The following is a 16,401-nucleotide window of genomic DNA, read 5'->3' on the forward strand; positions in this document are numbered from 1 at the left end:
TGATTCCTCTGCATCTGCACTTATTAAATAAAAAAAAAAAAAAGGTTATTTTGAGATTTTAAGCTAACACAGTGTACTGTAGGAATACAGATTTGTTTCAATGCCTTTGACCAAAGACTCTCTCTTTTTCTCATTGTTGTGTAAAATGTTGATGAACTCAAGGTTAGATACAGGGCAACTCACTGGCACACTAGAATCTTTTCTTGCAAAACCTATGCTACTGAAGCAGGACATTCAATCATAAATCTATTTTAAAATGAAATGTGAAGTTCAGGTTTTCAACCAGACTTGGTATCCAAGCTTGCAAGACATTTGAATTAATTATATTTAGCTCACTGAACCAAATCCCTGGTTTAAGTCTTTAGTGGCTTTTTATGCTATAATTGTTAAATTATAATAAATAGGTCCAGTCTCTTTTGATCTTTGCTGAAACATTATTTTTTCAAGAATCTAAAAACCTTTAGAAACTTTTTTCAGTGTTCTGTTAATAAGAAAACAGAAAACTTACACTTCTTTTATTCACAGATAGTATTTTTTTTCTGCCATAAGTTACAACAAAAATGTCTGAAGTTTGAAATTTGGCATTTATACCGAGCACTTGGATCCTAGCTCCACACATAATGCTTGATATTTTAATTGATTTATATCAACTACTTCAAAATTATCTATAATTGAAAACATTTCTCAGTGAAAGTGTATTAACTTTCAACTATTTATTGAGAACATTCTAAAATAAAGATACTGTCATCTCTCAGCCATCTCTGATTTTCTTCCTGGTTGACGGCTTCAGAAACTCTAATACCATTGCCAATGTGCCAATACCCTAAGTGTAAGATTTTGATTCAAATTTTATCTTTGGTTTTCTTTTTTAAATGTTGTGCCTATGTAGCTCTCAACAAGAAACTAGGATATTCAGTGTTTCACAAAATTAGGTTTCTTATTAGGACAATTTTCTTTTTTCACTTTTTCTTAAAGACAGTACAGAGTGCTACGCTAAAAATGAGAAAGCATTCATCAACAGTGTGCTTACCACTATTTCAATAAAACTAGAAATATGTGTATAAAACTACTTTAAAAAATTGTCATTCTGTCAAATTCTCTTCAAGGCCTGTTGTATAATAAATGGTTTTGATCATTTCTAGTATGGCTTTATCATAGAGTTATTTTGTTTAATTTAGAATCAGTTTGTATACGAAACAAGCTTTCAAAGAAATTGGGATATTTTTCTCTGTTCTAAACAAACTTTTGAAATAAAAGAATACAAAAGTACTTAACAAAATTTATCTCTCACTTGCCTGTTTTCTTGTACTAACTCTCATAATAAAGTCTTTATGTCTTCTGCTTTATTTTTCATCAGGTTTTACTGGTCAGTTTTGTGAAGCAAATATTACTGCCTGCTTGTCACAACCATGTGGAGCCTCCAGCATCTGTAAAGACATATTTGATGGCTATCTTTGTTTCTGTGCACCTGGTTTTATAGGTGGGTTCAATAGAAAATATTGTTTAACATCTGTTTAAGTCAGTCTTAAACCACAGAAAACAACGTTATTCAAAAGTAGTAAGTGATATAATTTAGCAGTGTTTCTGAGTCAGGCAGAAGCAGTTTTTGTTTTCCAGCACGAGTATTCCATTGTAAAAATTACTAACTATGAGGGACTCTTTCAGACACTCTTACTTTATGCTACTTTAGACAGGGTGTCTGACTTATGCTGATATGATTGCAGCTCCTGTAGCCATATGCAAGCTGGCCTTAATTTATCTGTTTGTGCTTCCTGTAACAATAAAGCTGCAGTAACAAGGACCTCAGCTGTCAAATATCCATGCAAAATTCTGGGCAGGCTTAACTACTCATGTTTAAATCTATCCTGCTGGTCATTGTCATCAGTACTGGGTACGACTAAATCAAAAGCAGTTTGGATATGTCAGCATATTGTCTTTATAATTCCAGATTGCATTGGAAAGCAAACGAACAAAAAAGAACATTTCTAGACAGAGACTCAGATCAAACACAGCAGGATTTCCCTGTTCAGTAGATCAGCTCTGCAGTCCAGATTCATCTGGACTGCAGGGACTTTGACTTGGCTTTTAAATCAGAAACAGGCTGACTCTAGAGTCTCTGTAGTCAAGGAGGACACAGGCAAATAGAGGGATTCAGGTCTCGAGTAGACTCAGTTATGTCCACCATACCTCTTAAATTGCTGCTCTGCATCCTAATGTAGGCATCCATTTAGATGAAACAACCTGTAATTTAATAACAGCAGTATTACTGTCTGTAACATAACAAAATACTGTATCTTGCTGCTATGTATGGTTGGTTCATTTTATTATCAAAATATTAAATAAAATTGTCCTGTGTTATTTATAATAAAGTTGTGATGGCATCTTATTTAATTGAAACATTTTGTTGTTGTTTTGTTTTCTTTTGTTTTGTTTTGAAGTCTTATACTCACATCTACATAATATTAGATTAGTATTTTTAGTTTATACTTTTTCCATGGGCAAATAAAACACAAAACCCCTCAGAAATAATCATGAACTTTTTAGCTATTATCATCTATTTGGATGTCATATATAATTTGCAAATAAATATTTTCTGAGCTTTTTCTACCTTGCAGGCCGGAAAAATATTAGGTACATCAGGTCTCAACAAGAAATCAGTATCTATAATTTCTCCCTTTCATTATATTTCCCATGGAAATCTTCATAAAAAATGCATAACTTAATAAATAGACGAAAAAGAATATTATAAAAAAAAGACTCTGATATATGGTGTTAGAAACCAACTTACACTTCCATGATGTTTCAGGAAAACTCAAAACTTTATTGCCCTTAAAATATGACAACATGCAAATATTTGAGTAGGTCTATAAATGAATCTATAAATTTCCCATCATGTCTTTGTTTAGCATTGTTGAGAAATAAATTCCCTGAGGGCAATTTTTGGATCATTGGTAAAAGTTGTATGTAACTAATCTCAGTTATTTCATTTTGTTGTTGCTTCTCACAACTGGTGACTCACCAGTGGCACGCTCCTAATAAAGCGAATCCTTCGTGTTTCCAGGTAATAACTGTGAGATTGAGGTGGACGAGTGTCTTAGTGATCCCTGTCACAGTGGAGCCACTTGTGTTGATCATCTGAATGCCTTCAGTTGTGTCTGTCAGGACGGATTTCAAGGTATTAAAAATCCACAGAACTATTATTTCACAAATGTTTACTTTGAGTTTTACACCAATTTTTTAACGTATCAGATGAGATACATGCAGACTTATTTTAGTGTCATCTAAAGTTCTAAACAAGTAAATTAGGTACATCAGTTCTCAACAAGAAATGAATGAAAAAGAATATTATAGAAAAAAAAGACTACAGTCTTTAAGATGTAAGCACATCTTAACAAAAGTTATTTACTTTGTTTTCGTGACAGTATGGAAATAGGTGTTTTCTGTTGGCTGGTTGCTTAGCTGTTGAAAATAGATCAGCTGGGTTCAATGAAATTTTGCAAATAGCATATATTGTTTTCTATAAGCTCTTTAAACTGTTGGCAGATTTAATATAATAGAATCAGAGAAAAAAGCTATGTGGGAAAGGTTTTGTTCTTGGCACATTTGTACGATTCATATGAGAAATGTAATCACTTTGATAACTATCTGCAGTTATTCTTTGCTTCCAGCTCAGATTAGGAATTTAAAGTGCATCCTTTTTTTTTTTTTAGTGCATCATCTTTTAAACAACATTGACTTGTTATCATTGAAATTCAAAGCAATGTACAATTCAAATGTCACAGTGCAAATTACTACATCTCTACTGCTAGTTATATTCAGATCAACTATAGCCTGAATTTTTGTTTATAAAAATTCTTTGAACTTCCCAAATCTTGCAATTTGCTGTAATTTTTCATTTATTCTTCAAATCTTCAAATGATAAAAAATTATTAGTGAATTCACTTATTATGTGATATATTCTTGATAGTCTTTGTGTATCCTAAGAAACTATGTTATGTTAGCTATAGTCTAGACTAAATGGTGTTCTCTACATTACATGTTCTCTACATTACATGTCTTCCATTTCCCGAAAGTATATCTTCTGTACTTACACATGGAAGATTTCCTCTCATGTCATTGCAATGCCGTTTATTATATTTAATATAATTTGCTTTCTATTCTTCTATATTGATATAATATGGAAATTACCTGCTTTAGGCCCAAGAAATTTATTCAGTGACTGCTAAGACTGTGCTTTTCATATTTTTGGAAAATGAGTGAATAGCTTAAACATTAAAATTCTCAACATACTGTCTTAAGTGACCAAATCTGAATATGAAGGCTACAAATCTTGAAGGCTGTCAAATATATTTCACTATGTGAGTTATATTCAATTAAAATAATTGTTATTTTATTATATGTTATACAATAACTTTTTCTCTATTCCTGACTGTATATTTATAGGCACAACCTGTGAAACAAATATAAATGAATGTCACTCTTCTCCATGTCTTCATAATGCAACATGTGAAGACCTTATTGGTGGCTATGAATGTATCTGTCTACCTGGCTTTACTGGTGAGTCCTGTCAGCAGTCAATCATGTTTTCTGCAAAGAGGTAGACCACAAAGCATTCATTAAGATATCATTGGCTAATTTGCTTGTATTTCCTTCTCATTTCTCCTTATCTGCCCTGGTCTAATGTTTCATTTGCATCCCAACAAACTGGAACACTGACTCCATCTGTAAACTAAACACCACAAGATAAATTAGTCTGTATATCAGGAAGATTAGTTACCATTTAGCAACTCAGAAATAAGTTGTGATATATTTGTAGTGAGAAGAATTAAATGGATGCTGACATTTGTATGTATGGATCTTTATTTAGCTGATTTATATCAGTTTCTTCTCACAAGTTACTTGAGATCCTTGTGGTGCAAATGAATTAGAAATTGGCAGCCGATTGTCTCACTTAATGTTCAAATCTTTTGTCTTTTCAAAGGTGCAAGATGCGAAACAGATATAGATGAGTGTGCTTCATTTCCCTGCAAGAATGGAGCCACCTGCATTGACCAACCTGGTAATTACTTCTGCCAATGTGTGGCTCCATTTAAAGGTAATGAACACCAAGGGAGAAGGGAAAGCAAACATAATTAACTTTAGAAAGCATTTCTGTCAATTGTCTGAACTCATTTCACTCTTCCTACAGCATTATTAGTCCTTCATTTTCTCAAGTGAAGCTCTTAAAGTGACCAGCCAATTATGCCCTAGGCTGCAAGTAATGTGAAGTAAACTTTATTTATACATCTACTAGAACTGTTTAATTATTAATCAAAATGGATACTATAAAATCAGTTTGTTAACAAATAAGATTATTTACAAAATGTGAGGCATACGTCCATAGAACAACCATCACAACTGTTCTAAACATTTTTCTCTCTAATTTGATTGGTCATGACATTCTCTAAATTATGTTTTCATTCTCAGAAAACAATTTATAGTTATCTTGGAATCCATAAATCATGTGTGGTTATTTCTGTTGATGCCTTAAAGAAATACTTAAAATGCAAGCTTTATTGTGGCCTTTTTCATAGAAATTGGGGGTGGGAGGGGGGGTGGGGGTGGTAATTTTAAACATGCACTGCTAAAATAATTTAAAATAACAAATTGTGCAGTGTTCTTGAGCAAATCTAGTTTAACTGATAATTTCCATTAAAGGCATTTGTTGATTTATAAATTAAATATAAACACATTTTTCCTCTTGCAGTTCAATATAATGATACATACTTAGGATTCCAGAATAATCATTAAAAGACAATTTTCTTGGTATGTTGAGACAGCAGGGTTTTTCCCCTTTAGGGGAGATGGTTGCATTAAATTCATCATTCATGAGAGAGAGGGAGCTCTAATGTTTGTTCTTATTATTTTAGTTAATGGTCAAAGTCTAGTTTGTCATTTTTATTAGTTTTAATTTATGTTCTGCTGAATAAAATCTAGTAAAATAGCAAGTAATTGTGTAGTGCAGTTTCAGAATTGTCTCTGCATAGGAAGATGTGGAACCATTTTCACACATGGTTACAAATAGTGGTCTCTTAAGTGTTTGCTTCACAAGGAGACAGATTTTCAGGAGACTTCAGTATTCATTTAGATATTTAAGTAAATGATTAAAATTTCAGAAAGTCACCGTTTCTGTAATCACCCTTCAAGAAGCTCACATTTTCTAATGCTTTCATTGGTAAGGTTAAACTCCCCTGGCAAGGGGTTTACATTAATGGTAACTGAGATTCTCTGAAAACATAACACTCGTGGTACAAGATGCTTAGAATCCATAGGATTGTTGAAAAAAAGGATTTTTGAGACTGTTTAGTTCTTTACAGGCTTACTCAGCATCATTTCAAATCAAATTCTTACACTGATATTACCCAGTTTTATGATGATATAAATAAAATCAGATTTAGATTCATAAGAAAACTCTACCTCATTCTCCTACCACGTTTATTTAGTATTAAACAGGTGTAGAAGTAGTCTTTAACTGACTCACAGTAAGCCAATATAAATAATGGAAAGTTAAACTATGTTTTCTAGTTGTGTGGAAATATTCAGGTTTCTGTGATGAATAGCTTTGTGTGTACTAATTACAGGTTACAGAATTGTTTTATTAAGAAAGCAAATACAAGATAAAAGTAATATAGCAATATCTGTTCTAGTTTTGAATATTTTCACAGAAGTTCTTGATCTGTTTTTCTCAGTGTTTTCTCAAAGCATACATGCTGTGTTATGAATACTGTCATTTACTTGGAAAGAAACTTGAAGTTGTATATACCCAATACATTGTAAAGATTTTGTTCTTCAGTCACAAAATCAGATTTAAAGGGTATGCAGCACTATAGAGAAGAACATATACCACTTCAGAATGTGTTCAGCAACCCTCTACTATACAGAACATAGAATTAAGGAATTCAGAGCATGATTTGGACATTCCAGGTGCACTCATACAGAAGGTAGCCTTTCAGATTAATATAGAAATGGATTCAATCTATAGATAGTGGTTTACATACATTTATTTCTCCCTGATTTCCCTTACTAACCTTATTTGTTCATTGTGAAAAAAAAGACTATGATAAATTGCAAGAAGAAAGTTTTTATTTTTCCTCTTTTCTTTTTCTTTCACTTCATTTCTTCTTGCTAAAAAGAGAACAGATTTTATTATTATTATTATTATTATTATTGCTTTCTTTCCGTTTCCTATTCTTCTGAGGGCAAGTATATCTACTTCTCATTTCTGTGCTGCAAACTTTTTTGATATCCTGAATATACACTTTCAGATTTTAATGAATTTCACATTAGTCTCAGGTGAGTATGAAAATTCATCATAAAATTCATTAAAATACTATTGCATACTATACTATATATATATACACTATATAATATATATATTTTTTTTCTTGCATGCTTTTTAAAGCATGGATTTGTCTACTTTGACAAAATATTTTAGCTCATTCCACTCGCTTCTATAGAACACTGGAAGACATCCAAATATTTTAAGAACGATGATGCTTGGGCAGTGGTACATATCTGGAATTTTCTTCAAATGTCTGACAGTCCACGCTGTGCAAATTAACTGTACAAGCCTGATGTGAGCAGGATGTTTTCCTGTGGTCACAAACCACTTTGGAAAACCCAAGTTCTGTGGTAAAATCAATGCATGGTCAGCACTGGAGAAGTTGCTGTAACTGTAACAGGGACAGAACTAATACACTCCTCTCCATCAATGTTCACCTGGCAGAGGATTTTCCCACAGCTCATGTAGATCACTGATCTTTCTATATATTCTAATATTTCATTGGAATTACTGCCACTGAAATTGCTATGTTTCATCTTTCCCAAATGTTCTGCTGAACACAGCTTGAGGCTACTAGCAGTCCATCTATATGCATTTTTCAAAAGAAAACTGAAGAAATATAGAAATTCCAGATATGACAGAACATCCTGGAGGGCTGTTTACCACACTGCCACTCACATCTACTGTAGTATAATGTTCTTTTCATACAGAGATTTAACCTAAGTACATATCTGGTGTAGCTGCTTCTGCTCAGTTCTAATATATTAGTCCCTGCAAATATTTGTACAATGTCTCCTCTCCCACCCATTTTCTGTCATATCTGAGGTACAACACTTAGTCATGTATATAGGAGGGTTTTTTTGAAGGGCATTCTGAAGTTATGCTGAAGTTAAGAAACAAGATAAGCTGTTTTTGTGCTGCATCCTCTACTATTGGAACTGGGAGCAGGTAGAAAGATAAACTTGATTTAGCTGCAGGACAAATCAAAGATTTTAATGTTAGCAACAGGAGACAGATAGCTCAGAAGTGTATTTAACTACAGTTCTGGCCAATACTTTATCACTGATAGTCTTTGGCAGTAATTTATCTATCACAGTGTTAAGCAGGCCTCTCAGTCCTCTTATGAGCTTGTTTCCATTATAGTATCCTAGCTAGGGAGTTACTATAATAACTTTTCTATTATGATATTGATTGTACAATTGTAGCCTTTCTATAATAGAATCACAGTTATTATAGAATTGATATTAAGTGCTTCAGAAGGGAGCAGAGTGTGTGAGAAACATTGTGAGGCTGCATCTCATTTAAGGGTACTAATGGTCTCATGGAAGGTAGAGTAAAAGCTCCCATGTCTCTATAAGAAAATACTGTTTTGTTCCATTAAAAATTCAAACACGATTCAAGAATAGTGCAACTAGTAAATTATATAGCTACCATTGTCATATTCTATCTGTATATAAAATATCTATCTATATTATAATTGTATCTACATGTGGAAGCATGTTAAATGCAGACCTGAAAGTATTTAATTTATGTAGCACAAGCTAGTATATGTATATTAGTAGTTTATTAGTATATTACTAGTATATTAGTATATGAAGCACAAGCTAATAAAAATCATATTTTCAAATCAACATGTCCTTTAATTTTCAGTGAAAAAGAGAAAGACTCCTCATTCTCTTATGCTAAGGAATTGAACAATATTTTTCCAAACCTCAAAACTACCATTTTTTATGGTCCTTTGCTGGTCTCCATTGTAAGTTAGCAAAGTATCTTTGTTGTCTTAAGCTATTTATTTTGTTATATGGCTGAAACATTCCCATTATACTCTTCCATCTGTGCTGGCAAAATCAGAACCGTCTTTTTGGATTCTTGCAGCTTTATTTTGCTTTCATAATTTTAAAGTCTTCTCATATCTTAAAGCTTGAGAGGCACATCAGTATATAGATTTTACCTAGATCTTACTCAGCTGTATGAAGGAGAGGGGAGGAATGCTCACAGTTCATCGATAGTTCAAAGATATTCAAGCAGAAGAGGTTGTCAGATGCTCCACTGGTAAACATTGATTTACTATTTCTTGGTAAAATGGGCCTATTACATAGTAGGTGAATCTTTCTTATCCTGTTGAATTGTTCTAGTATTACAGAATCACAGAATCACAGAATCACAGAATCGTCTAGGTTGGAAGAGACCTCCAAGATCATCTAGTCCAACCTCTGCCCTAACACTAACAAGTCCTCCACTAAACCATATCACTAAGGGCTACATCTAAACGTCTTTTAAAGACCTCCAGGGATGGAGACTCAACCACCTCCCTGGGCAGCCCATTCCAATGCCTAACAACCCCTTCGGTAAAGAAGTTCTTCCTAATATCCAACCTAAAGCTCCCCTGGCACAACTTTAGCCCATTCCCCCTCGTCCTGTCACCAGGCACGTGGGAGAACAGACCAACCCCCACCTCTCTACAGCCTCCTTTAAGGTAACTGTAGAGAGCGATGAGGTCTCCCCTGAGCCTCCTCTTCTCCAGGCTGAACAATCCCAGCTCCCTCAGCCGCTCCTCATAAGACTTGTTCTCCAGACCCCTCACCAGCTTCGTTGCCCTTCTCTGGACTCTCTCGAGCACGTCCATGTCCTTCCTGTAGCGAGGGGCCCAAAACTGAACACAGTACTCGAGGTGCGGCCTCACCAGAGCCGAGTACAGGGGCACAATCACTTCCCTAGACCTGCTGGCCACACTGCTTCTTATACAGGCCAGGATGCTGTTGGCCTTCTTGGCCACCTGGGCACACTGCTGGCTCATATTCAGCCGACTATCAACCAATACTCCCAGGTCCTTCTCTGCCAGGCAGCTTTCCAGCCACTCATCTCCCAGCCTGTAGCTCTGCTTGGGGTTGTTGTGCCCCAGGTGCAGGACCCGGCACTTGGCCTTGTTGAACTTCATGCAGTTGACCTCAGCCCATCGCTCCAGCCTAGACGTATTTACTTTCAAGGTACCTCCAGATGCTTCAGCCCAGTCATTAGCCATTTCATCCATATTCAGATACACTGGTGCCCTAAGTGGTTTTGGTGTTCTACAAGAACCTTGCAGCAAATTCAAATATCCTTCTAACAGCTAGGTCCATAGATATAAATGCAAGTTCACTGCTCCCAGCTTTGAACTGCCAACATTTTAAAGTATTACACAGCCACATCAATGTAGTTGGTCATAACTATTAGACATCAGTCTTTGCTGAAAGTGTAGCAAAGAGGGAATACCCTGTATCAGGCATGTGTCTTTTCAACATCCTTAGCATGCAAAAGGTGACCCCACTATAGCTTTCAGACTAGCTAATTTTTACAGAAAATAATATCAGTCTCAACAGAGCACTTTATTCTTACAAAGGTTTGGAAGCTGAGAACAGATCTTGCATTCCCACAACAAAATTGCAAATTTCCCCCATTTTCTACACTGGGATTTAAGGAAAAGGTGACCCAAACAACTTTGCCAACATTTCTGGGGTCCATATACTAAGCCAGCCTTCTATTTGCAAGGAAATCTCAGCAAGGAAGAAAGTATAAAAATGCCCCTTTCAGGTTAAGATTGTATATTTGATATGTAATACCCCTGTAATAGTTGACATTAATATTTCTTTTTTCCTTAACAAAAAAGAATAATAATAAAATAAAATAAAACAAAGCAAAAAGCTCCTTAGTATGTTTTTAATAGAGCAAAGAGAATTATCCTCTGATCCAAATGACTACATGACTCATTTAAAAAATGCACAGTGTGTGTTTGGTCTAGATGCTGATAATAGGTATGACCTTTTTAATCAAATATATGTAATTGTAGAGGAAAATTGAAATTCAGTTCTGAGGAAATGTCTACTTATTTGTTGCAGTCTTAATGACACATGTCTCCAAATGTGTTGCAATTAAGATTAAAGCAAAAATGGTAATTGGCCATTAAACATGTTGCAAAAGAAAGTAAACTAGTGAGAAAGGCAACTCAGCAGAAAAAAAAATGCTTAAGTCTGTTGAAAAGCAAGAGTAATAATGGAGTTTTCAGCACAGGACACTCTATTATGGGAACAGCTAATTACAAAGCAGATAATAAGTAAGAAATGTAAGTGCTCATGAAGGCTAGAGTAGATATAATGGAGCAATTACTTTTTCAGTGCTCACAGGCCAAATCTCAGTCTTTCCTTTGCCAAGTCCCATGAAAAAAAAGAAAAAAAAAAAAAAAAAAAAGACCTGTGGCTCCTTCTAGCATATACATTTGTGTTATACCACAAAAGAATATCTCCTGTTCAATACCAGTTCATATCTGTTTTTGCCACTCTCTTGATGCTGAGCAGCCAAAGAAAATTTTATTTAGGGAAAAAAAATAAAAATAAAATGGTGCAGAGAGCTATGTGATTCACTTTTTATCATATTGGAGCTCTTTGTGGATAGAGAAGCACAGTGTCCGAGTCCGTGGTATATGATCTAGAAAATAAGTATTACTTCCAAGCAATAAAGAAAAAGGTTGTCGTGGTTTATCAAAAAGGCTACGTGATGTGGGAAACCGTACGAATGGGAACTTGCTGTTTCTCCTATATGAAGTCACTGCAGAACTTCTCTGGAAATTTTTCTGGTATTTCTTCCAATCTTGCTATTGTTTCTAAAACTTGACATCTAGATACATAAAATCAGGCGTTTCTGTCTCCAAAAATAAACAAATCAGGAAGCAGGTCTTTTGCTTAGCCAATTTAGACACTCCAGCGGTGGATGTTAGACATCCACAAGGGGCTGGCAAATATAAGATCAGCAGGAGACCCAGTACCTCCTGGAGCAGTGCCAAGAACCCAAAAGCATCTCTAAAAGCCCTCGTTGATAACTCTGTCCATACAAATTCAGTGAGGTAAGTGTTGTAATTTTAGCTCTGCTTTCAGTTTGCACCTTGGGATGCACCATTCCACAAGAAATATCTTCTAAGCCTTTACAGCCCTGAGTACTCTGGGAATACTGCCTCTGTAAATCCAGTCATCTACAGCAGATCAGGGGTTTGAATCTCATTAGTCATGTTGTGAGGATGTTGTATGAGTACCTTGGTGACAGGGAGGAGATTTAAGTTATGTAGATGATACAAGGTATATTCATTGCAAATGAGAATCTCTATGTATCTGTCCCTTATTTCCCAGAAAGTATGTGCAAATCACAGTTTTTCAAAGGCTTAAAACATGGCTACCTTTGGGTATTGCTGTTAATCAGAAAAAGTTTATCAAGCTTTGTGGGTTTTTTGGTTGGTGAAATAAAAGTTTGCAGCTTTATGTTTCTACATGGCAAGCCTATATATGGTATACGAACATCTGCCAACACACAAATCAAAGTAAGAAAATAATAATTCTGGCATATGTTATAAATAATGTCCGGCTAATCTGGCAAATTTTAAGCAAGTGAATACAGGATCTTGAAACACAGAAGGGTTTGGTTGCCTGAACTAAAGATGGCCAGTAGTATATGCAAAAACTATTCCACAGGTACTAGGCCATGAAGAAAAACTGAGTTTAATATTAGCTTCCTGTACATCCTTTTATATATTCTTCAGTAATTTCATTTGAGTTCTGACATAGCAAAAAACGTAAAGAAAAGCATTTATATATGTGTCAGTAGGAATTAAATTTCTGGTAATTGTTTTGCTTCGTAGCATTCCTGTTTTTATTATCTGAGAAAGAATGAAGCATGATTTTATGCTGAAATCTGAAGTGCACAAATGTGGATATAGATTTACATCTTCATTGTTTATTAGCTAGAAACTTGTAACATTTTTTAAAAGAAAAAAATGCACCCAAATAATATCTTCAACTTCTGTTTTTGTCTATTTTTACAGAAATTTATACAGGTATGGAACAATATATGCATCTGTGTGATTTTCACTTCAAGTGTGTGATGTGGATCTATCTTATGCTTTGTTCCATCACTGCTGCATGGCTTGCATTATCATACACAATTATGGGAATGTCCTTTACTCAAAAAGTGCCAAGTATTGCTTTGCAAATATTCTTCCTTTAAAAAACAAATAATAAAAACCGTGTTAAACTTGTATGGATTTCACAGAAAATGCCTTTTCACAGAATACGTATAGAATCACAAAACCATTCTTTTAATGTAAAGTAGAATTTGAATTCCACAGAAAATAAAGGATTTCCTCTAAGTGTGAACTGAAAGAAAACACGCCATATTTTTAAAATGTTAGAGTAATGCTTGGCTTAATTTCTGGTAATATCAATATATACATGCTTCTGTGGGTATTCTTTTCTTCCTATCGGGTTCCAGATTTTTTTTTTAATTATTGGTGTTTGTTTTTTTTTATTTACATGTACTATACTTTGTTTCCTTATGTCTAAAAGTAGATGAAACTAAGCAGCTAGTTGATAAAATAATCACAAGCATATAGGTACATCTGAACTTTTCAAAGATACAGAAAATGACAGATTTGAACTTTTAATAAAACCAATTTAATCTTTATCCTTAAGACATTTAATCTTTACATTTGCAGGGACTTCAAATTTTAGGCATCCAACTTATTGCTCATTAGTGTTCCTGGGATTTCCCATTACATTATGATATGTTTATGAAAGTCTTTTGAGGTGGGAGCTGTATAAAGTTTATGCAAACCAAAACACAGATTTCTCTGGAGTGATTAAACTGTTTTGTAAAATAAAATTAAAATTATTGTATCTATTAGTTTCAAAAGAACAACTTTGGGAAAAACAGCAAGTTACTTACAGATTCCAGGTGGGGATTACTTTGTTTTATATTTGCTTTTTATATAGCCTTAGAGTTCCATTTTATGCTGGATTATGTCCCATAACCAAACACATTTTTAATTTCATTGAATGGCATTCAGTTTACTTGGATTTACCCTTGGAAAAACAATTGTGATTAATGATAGAAGTGTCTTTTAGATCTATTGTTAAAAGGGGAATGTTTTCTGAAAAGTTTCAGAAAGAGTGAAACTTAATGCTCTTGCAAGAATGTTATAATAATAAAGAAGAAAAAAAACCATGGAAAACATCTAAGAAAACATATTTATCATGAAAGGTTCACATAGCTCATTAATTTTTACTTCATATACAAAATTAATTTACTGTCAGTTTGAAGAAAATGGTTTCTCTGTATTTTGAGCCTGAGCTCAAACCAAATAGCATAAATTTAAATTAAAACATTCCAGAGTGAATACCAACTTTTGAAAAATTTCTTGTACACATACAAGCCATACAAAACTAGTCTGTCATAGATTTTCTTATTCTTTCCTTCCTGACATCCTTTAAGCTAGTATAGTTTTCTTACTTTATAAGAAAAATGCTGTTAACCCCATTCATACGATATACATTCTGTTTCATCAAATTCATGGCAATGGTGAACAGACTTCAAGCAAGGCTACTGAAATCCCGTGATACCAGTGTAATAAGGTTACTGGACCTGGATCCCAATAAAATAATCTTTTAGTTATCTGATCAGCATCACAGTTTCGATCAAAGCAGCTAGCAGAACTAGGGCAGTAACACTCACCTCATAACTTCACAGTGCATCTTCCTCCTCTGACCCTGTGATGCCCAAGGGTAGGTGCTACTACCTGGTTGGTTCTTCACCTCGTCTATGCCTCCATGTGGACCATTTGGCAATGATGCCAGTTTGTCTGTCTTCAGAGCTTTCTGTCCTCATGAGTCTATATTTAACACCAGTACTAGACTACATGATATTATTTAGGAAATTGACATTCAAGTGACACTCTTCTTGTTCTAGAACTAGCCACAGATAGTTTATTTTCACTATATTGTCATAATCATGCCAGCAGTTTGCAATCAGATATGTTTTGTCATTGATCCAGTCCATACTTTTACTGCAAAAATGCTGGCTTTGAAAGCTGTTGTCTGATTTAATCCCTTAAAATGTTTGTAGCAAATGGCTTTTTTATTAAATTATTTTCCCCAAAGAATAATAACATTGAAGTGGTGCCATTTCTGATTATAAGAGAATTCTGTAGTACGCGTCACAACATTTCATGTACAGGTTTATGCTGAGCAACTAAAAATAAACAAAGGTCAATAGTTTTGCATAAGAAAATGAAAACTTATGTCAGGTAATTTATTTTATATGCCATTTTTCTAAATTATGTTTTTGACTTATAATAATAGCCTTAAATCAAAGTCTTTTTCAACAAGAAATTATCTGTTTTCATTTTTCATTTATGATACTTTGAGCCTACTGTAGAAGCAAACACACTAGAAAAGACAACTGATTAATATTAGCAGAATGACATTTCTGATTATGCAATACACTTCTCATTCCTAAACAAAACAAAACAAAACAATGTGTTTTCCAAATAACTTATTTAGTATTTGATATATATTTTATGCTTATAAAGTCATACTAATTTGATATATTGTGCTACTGAAAACAAATCTCGTTCAACTGACTGTGTAATTTAATCACTAGTGCATATTCTTTTGTGTTTTGTTCAGTCTTATGCTAATGGAGAGATTTTTAATGCTCTAGTAAGGTAAAGACATTCCATTCCTGTAATCAATAAAATACAGCCAAGAATTAAACAAGCAAAAAGGTTAAACTTGTCTAATTGAAATAAGTAAAATTGGAAAGCTGTGCTGAACTTATTAATTCATTAATGAACTGGGTTTGAAACTTTCACACTTGATCTGTTGGACACGCTTTCTGTTTTTTGACAGCTAACCATGTTTAGTGAATATTATCATTTCTACCGTGTGATGGCCAATTTAAAAATCCTGATATGTTAGTGAGAGAAGAAAATTTATGAAGACAGTTTATGTTATGTTTCCCTGGCATAGCTTTTATTTCTCTCAAAAATCACAGACTTACTATTTCAGAAACTTACCAGATCAAGTAAGAACTTTCCAATATTTAGTTTAAAATAGATGTATTCAAATTAATCATCCAGAGTTATGCATTTAATATTTATATATTTACACAGAAATATTTTAGCAAATATTTTATTTTAAAACAAGAGAAAATGCAGCAGTCATTCTGATAGATCTACTTCAATAAAGAAATATTGCATATGTAGTCTGTTTGTTGCTTGATTT

At 33.9% G+C, this 16,401-nt stretch overlaps 1 protein-coding gene across 1 annotated transcript in view; it reads left to right on the forward strand.

The window, feature by feature from the left end:
- The window catches only part of EYS (eyes shut homolog), a 959,435-nt gene that overhangs the window by 372,628 nt on the left and 570,406 nt on the right, over positions 1 to 16,401 (forward strand). Inside the window, exons 17-20 of the mRNA XM_080584128.1 lie at positions 1,358 to 1,480; positions 3,062 to 3,175; positions 4,444 to 4,557; positions 4,982 to 5,095. Of these exons, the coding sequence (XP_080440254.1) occupies positions 1,358 to 1,480; positions 3,062 to 3,175; positions 4,444 to 4,557; positions 4,982 to 5,095 (465 nt within the window). The remainder of the gene's footprint in view (positions 1 to 1,357; positions 1,481 to 3,061; positions 3,176 to 4,443; positions 4,558 to 4,981; positions 5,096 to 16,401) is intronic.

This window comes from Anser brachyrhynchus (assembly GCF_964034855.1).
Source record: "Anser brachyrhynchus genome assembly, chromosome: 3".
Classification (NCBI taxonomy): Eukaryota; Metazoa; Chordata; class Aves; order Anseriformes; family Anatidae; genus Anser; species Anser brachyrhynchus.